This window comes from Neomonachus schauinslandi, chromosome 13, assembly GCF_002201575.2.
Source record: "Neomonachus schauinslandi chromosome 13, ASM220157v2, whole genome shotgun sequence".
Lineage (NCBI taxonomy): Eukaryota > Metazoa > Chordata > Mammalia > Carnivora > Phocidae > Neomonachus > Neomonachus schauinslandi.
The window spans coordinates 92,339,333-92,357,096 of NC_058415.1; the positions used below are offsets into that span (position 1 = coordinate 92,339,333).

The window sequence follows — 17,764 nt, forward strand, 5'->3', positions numbered from 1 at the left end:
CCGGGCTCGCGACAGCGGGGGGACGCCCGGGCGGCGCGCATAGCCCGCCATCGCCGCGGGCCCGGCAGCGCCGGCCCTCCCTAGCCTGGCAGCGGCGGCTCCATGGCCCCGGCTCCGCCCCGGCCGCGGCCCGAGCCGCCCACCCTCGTCGCCCGCCGCCCGGCCGCCGCTCCCAGCCTCTCGCTGCGGCTTCCGCTCCCGGCACCGGAAGCGAGCGCCCGAACGCCGAGGGCTGGCGCCGTAGGGGCGGGGCGTCGGGGGCGGGGTCGGAAGTGACGACAGAAGCAGGGGGCGGAGACCCAAGATGGCGGCTATGGTCCTGGCGACGGCGCGGCTGCTGCTGCGCGGCTCGGGCTCGTGGCGCCGCGCGCGGCTGAGGTGAGCCGGCTGCGCGCCGGGGGCCGGCCGGGGGCCGGGGCGGCGGGCGTCCGACCGGACGCTCAACCTCTGGCTTCCCCACGCGCAGACGCGGCGCCGCTGGTTCGGGCCCGGGCTTCGGGACCCCGGCCTTGTCTCCGGGGCGCTGAGGGCGCTTCCCTGCCGGGGGCCCCGGGTGCGGGCCCGAGCCCCATTCGCCTGATCTCTCCCGGGCCGATGGGGCCCGTCGGAGGCCACGTGTCCTCTCCGCCGCGGCCCGGTCCTGCCGCGGGCCCCTTGTGAGGCCGAGCCCGCGGGGCCTCCGTGCCTCGGGCCGTCGCGCCCTCTCCGCCCCCACTCGCTCTCCCGCCTTCTTGGCCTCAGGCACGTCCCCTCGGGCCACGGTTGGGGGCGGCCCCTGCGTGTACGCCGGCGCCGGGCGCGGGCGGGGGCGCGGGCGAAGCGGGAGCGGTCGGGTAAACGCTTCCAACTTGGGCAAGTGGGGTCGGGCGGCAGAGGGGGTGGCAGGACGGTCTGACGTGAGGGGGAGTGCGGAGGGGCCGCAGAGATGAGGAGCGAGGGAAGGGCAGCCGCTGGGGGGAGTGCAGTGGGAGCAGGCCGGACGGGAAGAGCAGGAGCCTTGGCGGTAAGGAGCCGGGCGTGCTGGGGCGGGGACCAGCGGCCCCTGGGACTGGGACCGGGACCCTGCGGCGGCTGGAGAGCGAGCTGGAGTCCGGGCCGGGGCCTTGTGGGCCCGCGCAGGGGTTTGGCTTCTGTTGGGCTCCGGTGGGGCTGCGTGTGCGAAAGAGCTTTAGCGCGCCGGCTGCCGGCGGCGTGCAGGGCTGTCACTGCCTTAGGAGAGGTGGAAGTTAAGGCCCAGACCCGACCAGCTCGCCCACGCCCCTGAGCCGAGCCGGGGTTTGTACCCAGCAGTGGTGTTCCCGATCACACCCGTGTTGTCCTGGGGTGTGTAGAAACGAATCTACAGAAAGGGGCGCATCCGGCTTTGACGTGGACAGGACGTGACCGACCGGGCCCAGACGGTCGCCGCAGGCCCCGTGGTCTCGGGTCTGTTGTAACTGGGTCTCTCCTCCGTCTAGGTCCGGAGCTCCTCCGCACAGGCCGTTCAGTAGTGGCGGTGCCTATCCCAACATCCCGCTCTCATCCCCCTTACCCGGGGTGCCTGAGCCTGTTTTTGCTACAGTTGATGGACAGGAAAAGTTTGAAACCAAAGTCACCATGCTGGATAATGGGCTTCGCGTGGCCTCCCAAAACAAATTTGGACAATTTTGTACGGTAGGAAGTAAGTACTGTTGGTGGTGGTGTGGGTCATCCCGTTTGTTTTCGTGCCCACGTGCGTCAGTTGATTGTTACGCTTTATACGTCGTCTGTGAGTTGTGTTCTGAGTGGAAAAGTACGGCGTAGACCCTGGAAACAATACACAAAGCATGAACCACCATGTTGGCGGTGGGCTTTTTCCCCTTTCCACCTTCATAGAAATCTAACACTTTTCCACCATAAATATGAAGCATCAACTCCATCAGTGTCAACGTGGGTGTGCAGCTGTGGGGACGTAGCCCAGGTAGTGGACACATCATCACCCTCACGTAATTAGGTCAGCCTGTCTGATCACGTTCAGTTTTAAAGGTTTCTCTTGATTAAATCCCCCTAAAACCTCCCCTTTTCAACGTTTGGTTTAACCTGTCAATTTTCTTTTTATTGCCAGTTCTTGTTAATTCAGGATCAAGATATGAAGCAAAATATCTTAGTGGAATTGCTCACTTTTTGGAAAAATTGGCATTTTCGGTCAGTGTCCTGTTTGTAATCTTTGAACCTATACTTGGGAAGAATCTATCAAGTTTTAATTTTTTTAGAATGGTTATTTTAATAAGTGATTAAGCTGCTCAGATAATCCTACTAAAAGATATTTAGGTTAAAAGATAATTTGATTTCACATGTTTTCGAAGTAAACACATTTTTTTCTCAAAGAACATATTTTAGAGGTTGTTTTGGATTGCGTATTTAGGTTTACTTATTTATCTTTACTAGTCGACGGATCGATTTAACAGCAAAGATGAAATTTTGCTTACGTTGGAAAAGCACGGGGGTATTTGTGACTGCCAGACGTCAAGGTACGCCATCGTATTTTGCATCCACGTGGAACCGTGGTTCTTATCCTTGGTCAGAGTCCCGCTGAAACCTACGCCCTGGAGAGGTTTGTGGAGGTTAGGGGTGAGAAGTGAGCCTGGCCTAGGCCGGGTTGGGTGTAGAATTTGGTGGGGGAAATATGCAGGCAGCAGCACTTAGAGAAGAGAACCCGTTGGAGCGCCAGGCAATACCCAGAGACTGCCAGCTGGGCACTAGGGATGCAGCAGGCCCTGTCCCCAATATGCTCGCGGATCTGGCAGAGGGCTGCACCCCAGGTAATGGCCCCTGCTGGTGTGTACCCGTGGTGACCTCAGTGCCTCACGTCGTTGCTTCTTTCCAGGGACACCACCATGTATGCTGTGTCTGCTGACTCTAAAGGCCTGGACACGGTGGTTGGGTTGCTCGCTGATGTGGTCCTGCACCCCAGGCTCACAGGTGGGCCCGGGGCCGCATGAGGGGGCTGGGGGCTGGGCCCTTGGGAGGCACGTGGAAGCGCTGCCCCTGAGGAAGAGCGTTGTATGCAGCCCTCGAGGTCAGCTACCAGTGAGTTGGCACGACTTCCTTGGAAATGACACTGATGGTCAGAAAAGTCCTTCAGTGAGCTCAGTACTTTGACATAACTCTGTGCTTTTTAACGTTGTTAGTTAAATTGGGTCTTTCATTTCTCCTTTTTTTTTTTCCTTTAAAATTCAAGTACTCTCTACACCCAACATGGGGCTCAGACTCACAACCCGGAGACCAGGAGTCGCATGCTCCTCTGACAGAGCCAGCCAGGCGGCCCTGGGTCTTTCACTTCTGAAAGGCGTTTCAGACTGTCTTTAAACACCAGGCTGGTGTGCCCCCAGAAGCTTCCACGTCCCTGTGTCCATCCCCTTCCTTGGCCTGGTGGTGGCAGGACTTTGAATTCCGTGCCCGCGGTGGGCCAGAGCGGGCCCTGCTGCCCGTTGCTGCTGCCCTGGCTGCGCTCTGGTCACGTCGCCTGGCCTTGTAGTCCTTCTGGTACTTACTCCAGGTTGCTGATGAAGTGGCAGCCGTGATGCCGGATGGTGCCTCTTTTGTAAGCACCTTCCCGTTCCACGTGACTATCCTCACAGCAGTCCTCTGGGGGAGACGGGTCAGGGGCCTGAGTGCCTCTCCTGGGAAGGAAGCCGGGGCTCGGGGCAGGTCCAGGTGGCTGAGCCGGACAAGAGGCCCAGTGCCTCTAGGCCCTGCCCCCTCGCTCACACAAGTGCCCCCAGGTCTACCCCAGATGAAGGCTGAGGAGACTGCCAGTGTCTGCAAGCCGATGACCCTTGGCCCAGCCTGGCAGCCCAGGCCCAGTGCCATTTCCCTCCTGGCTGGTATAGTCTGAGCCTTGTCTGGGTTCTTTGCAGATGAAGAAATTGAGATGACACGAATGGCTGTCCAATTTGAGCTGGAGGACCTTGACATGCGGCCTGACCCAGAACCGCTTCTCACAGAGATGATTCATGAGGTACTAGAAAGCCCGCAAGCACCCGCCTCCGCGGCCCTCCCAACAGCAGCATAGTTGAGAGGGCCCATCTGCCTTCCTGAGGCCGTTCACAGGTTAGAGGTGTGGACAGAAGATTCTTAATTTTCAAACCTGCAAGTTATGCAAGTTTTTCACATTCTCATTCTTACAGTAATAAGAGTAATAAAGTCTTGATCCATTTCCAGAATGATTTTTTTATTTTAAGTGGGGTTTTTTTGAGACTTCGTTCTGGAGAGAGAGACTTTACTGCTTTTGTAAGCAGACGAAACTGCTCTTGCCAGATTAGCAAAGCTAAGCAACCGTGGGCTTTTCCTGCCACAGCTGGGGTCATGGCAGGCCCAGCTCCGCAGCGGGGAGACCTGGCCGTGGCCTCTCTGCCACCTGTGTTTCTCCTTTCTTTTGTTAGGCTGCTTATCGGGAAAACACAGTTGGCCTCCACCGTTTCTGCCCCACAGAAAACATAGCAAAGATCGATCGAGAAGTGCTTCATTCGTACCTGAGAAACTACTACACCCCTGACCGCATGGTGCTGGCTGGAGTCGGGGTGGAGCATGAGCACCTGGTGGAATGTGCCAGAAAGTACCTCCTGGGAACCCGACCGGCCTGGGGATGTGAGAGGGCTGTGGACGTCGACAGATCGGTAGCACAGTACACTGGGGGGGTTGTCAAGGTAAAGCCGAGATCGGGTATGTGTACTTTATTTACTTTGTTTTTGGTACGTTCTTAGCTTTATCGCACAGGTATTAGAATGAGCTGTGTATTCTTGGCTTTACCATAATACACGTTGTGGTATCAGGGCAGGACGTGTTCCTTGTTTAAAGCTGAGAGCTTGTTAAGAATGTGTTTAGGGGCGCCTGGGTGGCTCCGTGGTTAAGCATCTGCCTTCAGCTCAGGTCATGATCTCAGGGTCCCGGGGTTGAGCCCTGCATCGGGCTCCCTGCTCAGCGGGGAGCCTGCTTCTCCCTCTCCCTCTGTGCTCTCTTTCTCTCCCTCTCTCCTCTTCAAGTAAATGAGTAAAATGTTAAAAAAAAAAAAAAAAATGAGTTTAGCTTCACTGGAAGGTTAAAGGATCGTTCTTTCCTCTAGAGGGAGTTTACTGATGTTCGTATATGATTTCTATAGAACCATGATGGGGTCTTTGCCTATTTTTTTTCTCTCAAAGTAGGCTCCACACCCAGCACGGAGCCCAATGTGGGGCTTGAACACACAACCCTGAGATCAAAAGTTGGACACTCAACTGACTGAGCCACCTAGGCGCCCCAGTAGAACTGTTTTTAGGCTGATCTGGCCTGAGAGGTTTTTCAGGCCTGCTTGCTTTCTGTGTGGGTACACTGTTCACTCTCTTTGCTTATAGCTGGAAAGAGACATGTCCAACGTCAGCCTGGGCCCTGCCCCGTTCCCCGAGCTCACGCACATCATGATAGGACTGGAGAGCTGTTCCTTCTTGGTACGTCCCAGCCGGGTCCTACCACATCCTAGAGCCAGAGGTCACCTGCCGGCAAACCTCTGCCCTCATGTCTCCCGCAGGAGGAAGATTTCATCCCCTTTGCCGTCCTGAACATGATGATGGGGGGCGGCGGCTCCTTCTCAGCTGGTGGGCCCGGCAAAGGCATGTTTACCAGGCTCTACCTTAATGTGCTCAACAGGTAGGTTGGATTCTTTTCACCTGGCTGTCCCCAGGGTCACCAGGCCCAGCCGAAGGTGCTTTTGGACTGTGACACCACCTTCCAGGTGTCCCTTTGTCCCTGCTCCCTACAGGCACCACTGGATGTACAACGCAACCTCGTACCACCACAGCTATGAGGACACGGGCCTCCTGTGCGTGCACGCCAGCGCCGACCCCAGACAGGTGAGGGCCAGCCCCGAAGCGGGCGGCCTCTGCTTCCCGTGCAGCTCGTGTCTCAGGATGCAGAGCTGGTTTCTCGGAGCAGGGGTGTCATTGAATTGGAAGAGACAGACTGTTAGGTCCAGATCACACTCTTCATCTGTACCTTCTTCCCTAAAGGTTCGAGAAATGGTGGAAATCCTCACAAAGGAATTTATTTTAATGGCTGGAACTGTGGATGTGGTAAGTATAGCACAGAAATGACACAGAGCCGACTCCAGACATCCCCACGGTGTCAGCAGGTTAGAGAACACGGTGTGGGGGTGGCTGGCCTCTGTGCTCCCAGCACCGCCAACATCCCAGCCAGAACAGTGCAGCCCCGGGGTGAGCCAGGCCTGCAGCTGAGCTCCTCCCCTGCTCCCTGGTCTTAGCACCGAGAACAGTCGTTGCCCCGCCAGCACTGGGCCTGCTCACACCTGCCTGGCCCTGGCCCTGGCCCTCCTGGAAGAAATGGTGCAGAGCGGTCTCGTGTGTCCTTTTCAACCACCCTGCAGAACCATGGGAACTAAAGCCACATCACACAGGATGAGCAGGCCTCTCGGGGTGGTTCTCGAGCTCTCTCCTAACTTCCATTTTATGTTTTGTTTTGCTTTTTTGGTTTTGTTCTGTTTTTAAAGATTTTAGGTTTAAGGTAATCTCTACCCGTAGCATGGGGCTGGAACTCACAACCCCGAGACCAAGAGCCACGTGCTCTGTGGACTGAGCCTGCCTGGCACCCTGAACTCCATTTTGTGTTTTAACCTGAGTCTTTGTTTCCTCGTTTGTTTGGCTTAGTTTTTGTCAGCTTACATATTTAGAGATCTTGTTTCTTCGTGGACCAGCCCTGGTACAAATAAGCAGGTTCCGTATGCACGCGCATAGAAGGCCTGGAGGAGAGCCCCAGCGTGTGGGCTGAGTGCCTCTGAGGGTTGGCGCACGGCCTTCACCTATAGATCTTTCCTGCTCAGTCCCTGCTTCTTGCAATAATCACATGCTCCCTTTTTAGTCAGAAAAAGTTTTTTAAAAAAAGTATTTCAAAAAAGTAATTTTACAAAAATGTATTTAAAAATCCGTTGGGGGGGCTCCATTAGTGGCCTGCTAGGAAGTACTTCCCGTTAACGTGAAGCTAATTTGAGGTAAGTTGTAAGTATTTGCCCGGAGTTGGCAAAGTAGAAAGGACTCGTCTGCAATTAGGAGTCTTCTTGCTTAGACGGTGACACGGAATCTCCGCAGCTGGTCTGTCTTGCAGCACGTGTATGCTGCTCTCGCCGGCCACTCCGGTCTCTCACCCAGCCGTGTTTCCGTGCCCTCCGGTTTCACGCTGAGCTTTGTGGATGAAACTTGCCGAAGTCCCAACGTCATCAGTTTCACCCCTGGTCACAGAGGCTTGAGGCCTAGACTTGGTAGATCGAGCTGGTCCCCTCAGAGTTTCCCCGGGGGCACAGGGAACAGGGTTGCCTGGGCCCTGTGCCTGGGTTCAGCGTGGAGCCCCTGACTCTTGGGATTTGTCTTCCTTGTGACGTGGCCTTTACAGGGTGACGGTGTGTGAGCTGTTGTGAACTGAACCGTGTGACTTGGTGGTTGAATCCCAGGTGGAGCTGGAGCGGGCCAAGACGCAGCTGATGTCCATGCTCATGATGAACCTGGAGTCCAGGCCTGTGATCTTTGAGGATGTAGGGAGACAGGTGCTGGCGACCCGTTCCAGGAAGCTGCCCCACGAGCTGTGCGCGCTCATCCGTGAGTACCATGCTGGGGGCCCAGATCGGGCTCCCTCCTTTCCCTCCCAGGAGACTGCCACAGACCTGTTTACTCGTGGCTCCTGGACCCGTGAGCCCTCACCCTGGACCAGCCCTGCCTCGGGTCCCTGAGTACCGACCCCTGTGACCCCAGCTTTTCACCCCCTATAAAGGGGCCTTTCACCACTGCTCCGGGTTTCTAAGCCGACTCGGTAAGCTAATGGACGGAAACGCTCCACACGGGGCTCGCGTGGTGGCGCCCTCTGTGACTTGAGCCCAGGTTTCCATGGTCTCCTGTGGGTGAATTGCAGGAAATCCTTGAATTTTCCTGTGTGTCCTGCTTTGGGGGACGAGTCTATGCTTCCATCAGCTCCTCAAAGTGTCCGTGACCCCACAAGGGTTAGGCCGGTGGTTCTTTGGTGACGATTGTTACCTCGTGGCGGCTCCAGCATGCATCCCGTCCGCGGGTGCATCCTCACCCCCCCGCCCCGGGGAGCCCCTCAGACCATGGAGCACAACAGTACCCGATCTCCCTAAGGCCTCGTCTTCTGTAGCAAAACCAAGCTACTGGTCAGTGTGTTCCCACGGTGCGCTTTTCGTGCCCACACAAGCTGTGGACCCAGGTCCCTCTTGGGGAGGCTAGGCTGCGCAAGCGGCTGCCCCCCTACGAAGCCCCGCAGCCCCTCCATGTGGGTAGCTCTGTAGACAAGGAGCTGTTCCATTATAGATGTGTCAACTTCTCTGGGCAGGAACGTGTCTACATTTGAAAATTCTTTTAAACCACTGGTACTTTTCCGTTTACCAAGAAAAACCCGATACTTCACCCTGACTCACAGTATAGTCCCCACAGCTGAATCTGGACCCTGTGGAGTCTGCAGCCCGGCCTCAGACCCCCAGGGCCTTGAGGGGCCGCAGCCACACCCGGAGACGGAGTCCGTGCAGGAGGCGGGCAATCCCCTGAGGTGTTTTTGTCCCCTGTGCCAGGCAGCGTGAAGCCGGAAGACATCCGGAGAGTTGCCTCTCAGATGCTTCGCAGGAAGCCCGCAGTGGCGGCCCTGGGCGATCTGAGCGACCTGCCGGCCTACGAGCACATCCAGGCGGCGCTGTCCAGCAGAGACGGGCGCCTGCCCAGGATCTACCGGCTCTTCCGCTAGAGGCCGCCCGACTGCGGCTGCGGGAGTCGCGTGTGATCGTACATGTCTCTGGGTGTGAGTTTAGTGCAAAGACTCATAAACGGTGCAAACCATGGGACTCTTGAACAAATTTAATGTCGCCGAGCACAGCTCAGTTTCTGGTTCTTTGCTGTTGAATAAGCCACTCGGTGGAATAAAGGTTTGCCCTCACTGTGGCTAGAAACCAGCGAAGTGCAAGAAGGTTCAAGGCAGACTGCTGTTGGGGAGCAGGTCAGCGTTGTTCCTGTCGTCCTGCGCCCCTGGAGATCAGCAGTGCCGCACTGTCTCCCCACAGTCAGCCCCCGGGGCAGGGCAGGAGCCCCTGGTCTGCTTCGTGGAGCGTTTTTCTCAGCACGGTTTTCCTTCACCCTCAGCAGCATCCCTGAAACAGGGCTGGAAGTGGGCAAGCGGGGTGTCTCCCTGAGGGTCGTCCAGTTGGACCCAACACTGCGAGGCCTCTTGTCCTTTAATTGTTCTGATTGCGGCGGGCATGTCTGAGCGCACAGGACGGGAGGCGAGGTTCTCAGACTCGGTGGCCGGTGGGGAGAGCAAAGCCGGGAGCGTGCTGGAGGGGAAGGCGCTGTCAGGAGTGCCGCAGGGCCCGGTGAGTCTAGCAACGTGGGCTAGCTTTGTTAGCTTTGTGGTTCTCCAACGTGAATGCGTGTAGAGTCCCCAGGAGCCCACGTGGGCCACCTCTTGTAGCTGCAGGGCCGCTGCTGTCCCCAGCCCTTGGCAGCCTCGGCATCCTCGGCCGCGCAGGCAGGAGGGCAGGGCTATTCCGAGGAGATGGACTCGTGAATGTTACTTCAGTTATTTAATCCACTTATTCTGCCGGAGCCCATCATCCTGTTTAGGTGCCTTTCTAGCACACGTGCCAACGACTACATTTGCGGGGGGGGGGGGCACAGCGGGGATGCCAGGCCCTCCATGCCCACTGGGGTGGGGCCCAAGGGAGATTAGCCTGAGTTGGAGGGCAGGTGGGCAGCAGTGTGGACTATTGTCGTTTCTGTGGTTACCCCAGGGGGAGGGCAGCACCCAAGGGAGGTAGAGGGCAGGAGCTTGGCCGCACTGCAGGCATTCAGTGGGGTGGGGGGTGCAGGGTGGGGGACAGAGCTCGGGAAGACATGAGGCCCGGGTTGATGTTGGTCAGAGCGTTTTTCTGACCAGAAAAGCTGAAGCGCTGCCCAGACCCAGGGTCTGGAAGCTGGTGCTAACCCGCCTGTCCTGCTTCCCCACTGGCTTCTCCCCGGACCCTGTCATGGCCTGGCCCCTCTGCTCCCCTCGGCATGCAGCCACGCCCCCTCCCCATTCTGGGCCCCACGTGGCCCTCAGGGCTGGCTGCCGCAGGCTCAGCAGGTGCCCAAGGGAGGCCTGGCGTGAGCAGAGTGCGTGGAGGCGATGAGAGCCGGGTCTTGAAAACCACCCTCATGCTTGTGCTTCTCGATCTCAGTGAAGCTGGTTTTCAGACTGGCCCATATCTGCATTCATCTGAATTTTGACCTTTCTAAGCGAAACCTGTTCATCTCAAATCTCCTGGCTGCTCTTAAGGGAGTATCCTGACTTGGGACCCATGACCCCTCAGGTGTGTGTCACGATCCCCACAGACACGAAGCCCTGTCTCAAACCAGACTCCTCCATGCTGCACCATCGCTTTGTCCTGTTGGTCAGAGATGGTGCCTGGGAAGATGCATAAAAATGCCTCCTCTCCAGGCCCCCTCACTGCAAAAATCTGTAACCGACGTTTTCAATTCATGATTCAAAACTCAACGGCACATTTCTTTTGAGTAAAATTTTATACAATCTCGTTTCTTGAAGTCCGATGGGGTTGACTGGACCTTCTCATGAACAGACTCTCCCCTCTGTGTCAGAGACCGGGTATGCCTGGCTCCGTGTTGTGGAAGTTGGCACTAATAAAGGGGGTACACACGCCCTGTGGAAGTGACTTCATTTCCTCCACTCAGGTCTGGGGTGTCCCCTTCTCCCTTAAAAGCCCCCCTCCAGCCAGCCCCATGGTTGGGGTGGCAGCTGGGTGCAGAGCAGGTGGCCCCGGGGAGCCACGGTGTACCCCGAACTTCCTGCCATTGAACTGGACACCCTTGTTTTCTGAGAACATCAGGAGAATGGGCTGAGTGTACAGATGATCTCTTTCTAGGACTCAATCTTTGGCCAGAAAGAGCTTAAGATTTAATATATGGATTTATTTAAAAATATAAATATGGAAAAATAAATAATTTGAAAGACTAGATTGAGTGCCCCTTGGTTTTCCCACATTCAGAGCCTGTCTTTAGAAGCCATCGTGGGCGATCACGCACTCAGCCCTCGAAGAAAGAAGAGATCTGGAATGTGGTGGGGACACCCTAAGCTTCCCCTGCTTTCTCAGGCCAGGAAGTGCGCTACTTATGTTCATGCTGTTTGAGGCTGGCCACGTGTATGCAAACAGTCTTAAATCACCAAAACCAGAAGAGGACAGGGAGGTGGCTTCATGGCTGGATGGGCCGGGCCAGCCCCCCAAGATCAGAGGCGGCCCTGAAACAGGCCAGGCCTCCTTGTCCCAGCGGGACTGTGTTCCCTCCTTGGAAGTCGGCTGGCTCTGGCCTGACCAGCCGGGCCTGGGCTTGGTCCTCGTGTGCACCCGTGGGACAGAGACCACCCCCGCCGCCGCCCAGCCGCCTGACCCTGAGCAGCTTACGTCTTTGGTACCGGGCCCGCTGTGCTCAGAGGGGGAAGGGCACCTCCCAGTTTGCACTGGAGGGGCTGCTGGGGGGCTGCCAGCCCCGGCTCTGGGTGAGCGGGCGGCTCCAGGCCCCGCCCCACCCAGACACCTGCCCCCCGGGACCGCGCGTGTGGCCGGCGTGGGGCCTGCCGGGACGTGCTACAAAAGAGCGTGGCTGGTGTCGTCCCGGGCGGGGGCACTGGTGCCTCGGTACCACTGGCCTCCCCATGGGGTTCTGGGTCAGAAAGCGTGTCAGTCTCGAGCAATGGTTCGTCGGCAGCCCAAAAAGGGGGAGAAGTCCCACACAGCAACCTCTTCCCTCTTTAGGGGCTTTTGATCAAGTAACCTTCCGGTGGAGGTACCAGAGGTCCTTGGGCAGACCTCAAGAAACAGTACAAATAGTACTCGAGTGCTGATTCTTCAGTGCCTGCTGTCTCTGAATTTCTTTGGAAATCCGTCTTTTAATTCCTATTAAGTACAGTTCTCGGTCAAACTTGCCGGCAGCTAGCGGGATGCTGTGGAGGAAAGGGTGTCAGCCAGGGGGGCCGGCTGTTTCCGCAGCCTCCGGGAGGCCGACTCTGCTGCCCGGTCCCTGCAGGCCGCTGGGACCCGCCGCGTACCGAGCGTGACCACTGCCGCCCGCGAGCAGAAACCCCTCCGGAGCCCGGGCCAGGCCCGGCCGCATGCGTGTCACAAAGAGCCGGCCAGCCCTGACCCTCACTTCAGAGCAGGAATCCCGCCCCCCCGCCCCCGGGGCCCCGAGGGCGGGACGCGTGAGGACATGTGGCCAGGGTACTGACTTGTCTCTCCCCGGCCTCACTTTCACCCGGAACAGGCCATACACGGGGCGATGGTCAGACGTCTTGATGCCAGGGCAGGAGGAATACTTGATGGGACAGATGTCACCCTTGTGGCGGCTTCTGTACATGACCCGGTCCTGCAGAAAAGAGCCCACAGACAGGGGCCCGGATGCTGCACAGTTTCGCTGCAGGGCTCGGCCTGCGTGCCTGTCACCTCGGCTGTGCTCGAGCAGAGTCCTCGCGTCAGATCCCCCGCCCCCCCCAGAGCCTCTTCCCGGAGTCCCTCCCCCGAGCCCAGTGCGGACTTGTGTCCGGGCACCCAGTGTGGAGGGGGTGGAGCCAGGGGCTCAACCAAGTGACAGCGCAGGGCGTGTGCCTCGCTGTCCCGGGACCAGCAGACGACCCTCAGAAGGGCCTTTGTCGGGGGGCACCGCCCCCAACCCCAGCAGTCTCGGAGAAGTGCAGTCACTAGCCCGGAGCGGCTCAGGCCCGAGTCTGACCGCACCCCACAGGCCCCGTGGCCCGCGGCCGCTGCCCTCACAGCCAACCTCAGTCCTCAGCCCACGGTTCAGAAGCGCGAGCGGACCCAGACCTCAGCCGCAGAGCCGGGCCGGCGCCAGGGGCGTGCTCACCGTGTAAGAGGGGGTCCTCTGCTTGGAGGTGGTGTCGTAGGAGTCCTTCCCAATGTCGAACTTGTATGATGGAAGGAAGTGGATGTCCGGCTCCTGGAAACCCCTGAAGACGGACCCTGGAACAGTCACAGCCCCACGTCAACCCCACAGGCTGCGCCTTCTCGGGGGTGGGGAGGCCACACCTCCTCCCTGAGACCTCACCTTTCTTCATCTCCTGGGTGAGCTGGTCATGCTGGAGCAGGGCAGACACCTTCTCTCCCAGGTCCTGCTTCAGGATGGCCTCCACGGCCACGCGCCCACCGCTCAGACGGAAGTTGAAGTCTCCAAACCAGAACACCCCATCGAACCGGGTGGTGACATCCGCTGGCCAAAATGGGAAAGCGTGTGAGCCCGGCCCTCTGTGCTCACCATGCCTTAGCGACAGGGACTGGTCTGTGTCTGGCCAGAGCCACAGGCAAGGACTCCCCAGGGAAGGGGGCGCAGCCCGTGGGGGGGGGTGTGTGCCCTGCAGCCTCCTGGGTCGACAGTCGGGGTCACGATTCTCTCTCAAACAGCAACAGACATCCGGGGACGCGTGGCACCCTCACGCTCACAGGAGCCCACACTTGCCACGCACACTGCCTCCGCCAGGGCGCCGTCCCGCGGGGCAGCCAGGGGGCAGGGGGGCTTGGAGGGGGGGCGGGGGGGAGGATGCAGAGCCGGGCTGGCGAGGCCAGGCTCCTCGTGAAAGCAGCCGCCAAATGCGCTGACAGGGTCACAGCTCGTGAGGAGCCCAGCGCCAGGCCTCAGCGGTTTTATTTCCATTGGCTGGTGACTTTCTAGACTTTTCTGACCTGGATTCTCAAAAGCTCTCAAAGTTTACTTTCACTAAAGTACCCAGAGAAGAAGGCGGCAGCGCGCGGATGGGGGCTCACCAGCGTCGGAGCGGAAGGGGCTGGTGTCCGGCACGCTCCTGGGCAGGGCCAGGCCCTGGACGGTTCTGCTATAGTCCAGCAGCCTCTCGCTCACCTTCCCGTCCCCGGCTGTGAGAACAGAGCGTGGGGGGGCCTCTCCAGCGAGGCTTGTGGACACGGGACACCTGGTGCTCACCGCCCCCCAGCCGGCTCTACCCCAGCGTCTGCGGCGGCCCGCCCCACCGGGTACTCTCGCCCTGAGCCCCACGGCCTCCGCCACACCAGCCCCCTCAGCGCCCAGACTGGAGCTGAGCGCTACCGGAGGACACCGTCACGGGGGGCGGGGCCTCTGCCTTCCAGACTCTCCGCGCGGACATCGGGGGAGCGGTGTCCCTAGCGCCTGGACTTACAGGTGAAGTGGGACGTGATGAAGAGGAAGGAGGTGCCGAAGAAGGTGAAGCTGATGCCCAGGGCCCCCTTGGTCTTGATGTGAGATATGATGCGCGTGGTCACCGTGGAGCTCTCCACCTCTGCGGGATGGAGGGGCGAGGCTGACACAGCCGCCCCTGCCCGCCCCGCGCGCACCCGCTGGGTGGGGGTGCCCAGGGCGCCGGCGCAGAGCAGACTGGCCCGCCTACCTGAGCAGAACCAGATGAGGTCCCTGCGGATGAGCACGGACATGTAGAGCGCCCCGTGGGCCGCGGAGTACAGTGTGACGTAGCGGGGGCCCAGCGTCTCCTGCAGGCGCGTCTCCCACTCCCGCCTGCACAGGGAAGCCGGGACAGCCTGGGAAGGGGGCTGGAACCTCCCAGACCCGCCACCCCTCACCCCGCAGCCCAGACAGCCGCGCCATCGGGCGTCGTCCTGCAGGGAGAGTGGCGGACCGACAGGCAACACGAGGGCCCCTGGGCGGGTTCCAGGCCGGTGCTCTCCCGCTACCCTGGGGGCCGGGAGCCTGGCCCCTTCCCCTCCTGAGGGGTGGGATGCCCGGGTGCTGCCCTCACCCTGCAAACCCCAGGCGTGCTGCCGGGACACTGCGGACCTAGGACCCCGCGGAGGGTTCGGGCTTGAGCCAGGGCTCCCGCAGCTCTTCACTGCCATTCTTAGATCAGCGGTGAGTCAACAAGAAGTGAAGCTCATTTATTCTACGTTCTCTGAGCGGCCCACAGACCAGGAAGCGGCTCTGGCGGGCAGCCCCGGCCTGCTGCGGCCTCGGCCTCACCCCACACGGGGCTCTCAGGCCGCAGCAGCTCCAGCCCCGAAGGCCCACCTCAGCGCCGCTGCCAGGGACCGGGGGGCTGACGGGCTGGGCAGACGTGGGGCAGGGATGCACCCTACCTGTCGGAGCAGCCCTCCTGGACCCCGACGACGTACAGGTCCTGGGCGTAGTCGGCCTCGGCGGGCAGCAGGAGCTCGTCCAGGTTTGGGGGCAGCTCCTGCGAAGAACCGTGTGTAGCGAGAGGCTCCCGCAGGGCCAGCAGCCCCGGCCTCTCCTGCAGCACGGGGACCAGCGCTGCCCGTGGGACGCGTCCAGGGGAGCCTCAGGTCTGGGCAGGCCGCCCTCCACCCCAGTTGGTCACCGCCACGCCCACGTCTGTGCGGCGCCCTCGCCACGCGGCCCGTGCCCCCAGGTACACTCCGGGTGGGGGGGGTGCTGCCCGGGCCGGGCGCCCCGGTCCCGCGCGCGAGCCTTCCTCCACCCTGTGGCTGCATGTCGTGGCCTCCAAGCCCTCAGGGCCCTGGACGAGAGCGCCGTCCCGTGGACAGGCACGGTGGCGTCCCAGGGACCATGGTGCCGCTGGCCTGGGCACCTGCCTCCTTCAGCCCAAGGGAGAATCACTTCTGTCTCCTTCTGGGGCCTCTGTCGTCAGGGCCCCTGGTTCCTCAGCCAAACTCTGTGCTGGTGGCGGTCCCGCCTTGTTTCCCCCGCAGCGCCCGTCGCCCCGTGCCAGCCTGGGGCACCACCGTACGGAGGGACGTGCCTTCTGTGATGTCACCACGACAACCAGGGGCGTGCTAGGCAGTCCACGCCCGGCCCCCAGAAGTCAGAGCACATGTGGGGGATGGAGACCGCCAACCCGGGGACAGTCCTTGCCGCGAGGAGGGAGGCCCAGGGGAGACGGCTGAGCTGGAGACAAAGCCACCCACACAGCGTCCAGGGGGCCCCAGAAGCACAGGCCAGAGATGAGCGCGCAGACCTCTGGCCTGTGCCCGTTCAGGACACAAAGCACCATCTCGGCAGAGCGGCTGGAGGCCTCCGCTGTCACCTCCTCACAGAAGTTGCCGAGTGAACGTAACCCAGGGTGACCCCAAGGTGACAAGGACCAGACCAGGCCGTGCAGGCTCACGGACGGTCATGGCCGGCCCAGCGGTGGGGTGTGGACGGGGAGGTTGTGCGTGGGGGCGGGGGCTCTAGGGAAATCTCTGTTCCCTTCAAATCTGCCCTGAGCCTAAAGCTATCCTAAAAACAAACATGCACGTGTAAGAAAACCACGTGTTCCGCCCCCAGGCAGTGGGGAGGTGGGTGAGGCAGGGGCTTTCTGGGTGACCCAGGTGTTGGGGAGAGGCCAGGCAGACAGTGTGCGGCGCGGAGGCCCCGGGAGAGAACCCGGGTGGGAGTGGGCGGCTTACCTTCTGGCCCTGCATGTTCCAGGTGGCCACGAAGAGGGCCATGTTGCGGTCTGGAAAGTACCGGGCCAGCTCCTCTGCCCCCATCAGGGCCCCGCTCGCCAGGAGACTCCCCTCCAGGTAGCTCCTGTGGAGAGAGGGCAGCCGGAAGTCGAGGGTCTGAACGGGCAGACCCGGGGAGGGGGGGGCCAGGTGCAGGGACACACCTGCCGGGCACACCTGCGGCCTCAGGCCCCCACAGTTGTGTGGAACCCCAGTTTTTGGGAGGCTCTCCCAGAGCTGGGGCTTCCTGAGCGCCCATGGGTTGGCAGGAGGCACAGCACGATGGTCCACTGCCCTCTTGGAAAACCCGCTGGGTTCACAATTCTACAAACACCAGCACACATTCAACTTTTCGGTCACCTCCTGAGACCAAGGACTTGAAGGTGACATCTGGGCTCTTGGCCCTGGACAGCAGCAGCCTGGGGCGACGCGCACCCTGGGCCAGGGGCTTGCCTCCACCTCAGCATGGCCTCGGGGGCCCTGAAAGCTACAGGGGGCACGTCCACCCTCACGACAACCGCCGGTCACAACCCGTTTCAAGAGTTCCGGAGCACAGCGTGCACACGGTTACAGCCCCGCCCCGCCGCCCGGCCCCGTCGGCGAGCCCGTGCGGCCACTGAGCTTCATCTGGGGACTGCGGAGTCCGAGTGTCCTGTAATTTTCACATATCATGGAACAGTAGCACCGTCTTCTCAACCATGGGAAAACCGTCCTCAGCCGATGGACCGAACAAAATCGGGCTAAGACTGCGTTTGTGCCCTTGTCCAGCCAGTGGCCTCGAGGCTGCTCTCTCCTGCACAGGTGGACGAGCCCAGCACGTGCACACAGGCCCGGTCACCCGTGTTAGGGCGGGACACCAGCCTCCCTGTGTTATCTCTCCTCTCGCACGGTGTCCACCTGTGGCTGCCTCAGTCTTTCTCCAATTGTCTGTGGTCCTCCTTTTGCTGGGAGCTCTCCTTCCAGACCTTCTTCCAACCCAGTTTGAGATCAGTCAGGATGCTCCTGGAATCAGTACCCAGGCAATGGCCATTCCTGTGTTTGGTCATTTTGTCTCCTATGTCTTTTAGTGCCATCCATCTGCTGCAGACCCTCACCACCCGTCCCCCCCGACCGAGTGCCATCCATCTGCTGCAGGCACTGACCACCCGTCCCCCCCAGTGCCTTCCATCTGCTGCAGACCCTCACCACCTGTGCCCCCCGACCGAGTGCCATCCATCTGCTGCAGGCACTGACCACCCGTCCCCCCCCAGTGCCTTCCATCTGCTGCAGACCCTGACCACCCGTCCC

At 60.3% G+C, this 17,764-nt stretch overlaps 3 protein-coding genes across 7 annotated transcripts in view; 1 reads left to right on the forward strand and 2 right to left on the reverse strand.

Moving 5' to 3' along the window:
* ENTR1 (endosome associated trafficking regulator 1) overlaps nucleotides 1-130 on the reverse strand; it is a 6,510-nt gene extending 6,380 nt beyond the window's left edge. For 2 of the 3 annotated variants that reach the window (XM_044920558.1, XM_044920557.1), the window contains exon 1: nucleotides 2-130. In XM_044920558.1, coding sequence (XP_044776493.1) covers nucleotides 2-51 — 50 coding nt within the window. In that variant the 5' untranslated portion in view covers nucleotides 52-130. The other variant, XM_044920559.1, reaches the window with a different exon arrangement.
* Nucleotides 131-283: 153 nt separating this feature from the next.
* On the forward strand, nucleotides 284-9,338 carry PMPCA (peptidase, mitochondrial processing subunit alpha). 2 transcript variants are annotated; one of them, XM_021690988.2, is made up of 13 exons: nucleotides 284-378; nucleotides 1,458-1,660; nucleotides 2,084-2,163; nucleotides 2,407-2,489; nucleotides 2,846-2,940; nucleotides 3,879-3,979; nucleotides 4,404-4,667; nucleotides 5,352-5,444; nucleotides 5,525-5,643; nucleotides 5,756-5,846; nucleotides 6,003-6,065; nucleotides 7,454-7,598; nucleotides 8,582-9,338. In XM_021690988.2, exons 1-13 carry the CDS (start codon nucleotides 305-307, stop codon nucleotides 8,749-8,751), a joined length of 1,581 nt encoding a protein of 526 aa, XP_021546663.1. In that variant the 5' UTR covers nucleotides 284-304; the 3' UTR covers nucleotides 8,752-9,338. The 2 variants fall into 2 exon arrangements, with proteins under 2 accessions (XP_021546663.1, XP_021546664.1); XM_021690989.2 differs by having other exon boundaries at nucleotides 288-378; nucleotides 8,586-8,616.
* A 1,742-nt stretch (nucleotides 9,339-11,080) lies between these two features.
* INPP5E (inositol polyphosphate-5-phosphatase E) overlaps nucleotides 11,081-17,764 on the reverse strand; it is a 15,316-nt gene continuing 8,632 nt past the window's right edge. Inside the window, exons 2-10 of one of the 2 annotated variants that reach the window (XM_021691044.1) lie at nucleotides 16,439-16,562; nucleotides 15,146-15,243; nucleotides 14,446-14,570; nucleotides 14,218-14,337; nucleotides 13,829-13,936; nucleotides 13,116-13,277; nucleotides 12,915-13,030; nucleotides 12,283-12,419; nucleotides 11,081-11,997 (exon numbers count right to left, since the gene is read on the reverse strand). In XM_021691044.1, coding sequence (XP_021546719.1) covers nucleotides 11,865-11,997; nucleotides 12,283-12,419; nucleotides 12,915-13,030; nucleotides 13,116-13,277; nucleotides 13,829-13,936; nucleotides 14,218-14,337; nucleotides 14,446-14,570; nucleotides 15,146-15,243; nucleotides 16,439-16,562 — 1,123 coding nt within the window. In that variant the 3' untranslated portion in view covers nucleotides 11,081-11,864. Of the gene's footprint in view, nucleotides 11,998-12,282; nucleotides 12,420-12,914; nucleotides 13,031-13,115; nucleotides 13,278-13,828; nucleotides 13,937-14,215; nucleotides 14,338-14,445; nucleotides 14,571-15,145; nucleotides 15,244-16,438; nucleotides 16,563-17,764 lie in introns of both variants that reach the window. The other variant, XM_021691045.1, reaches the window with a different exon arrangement.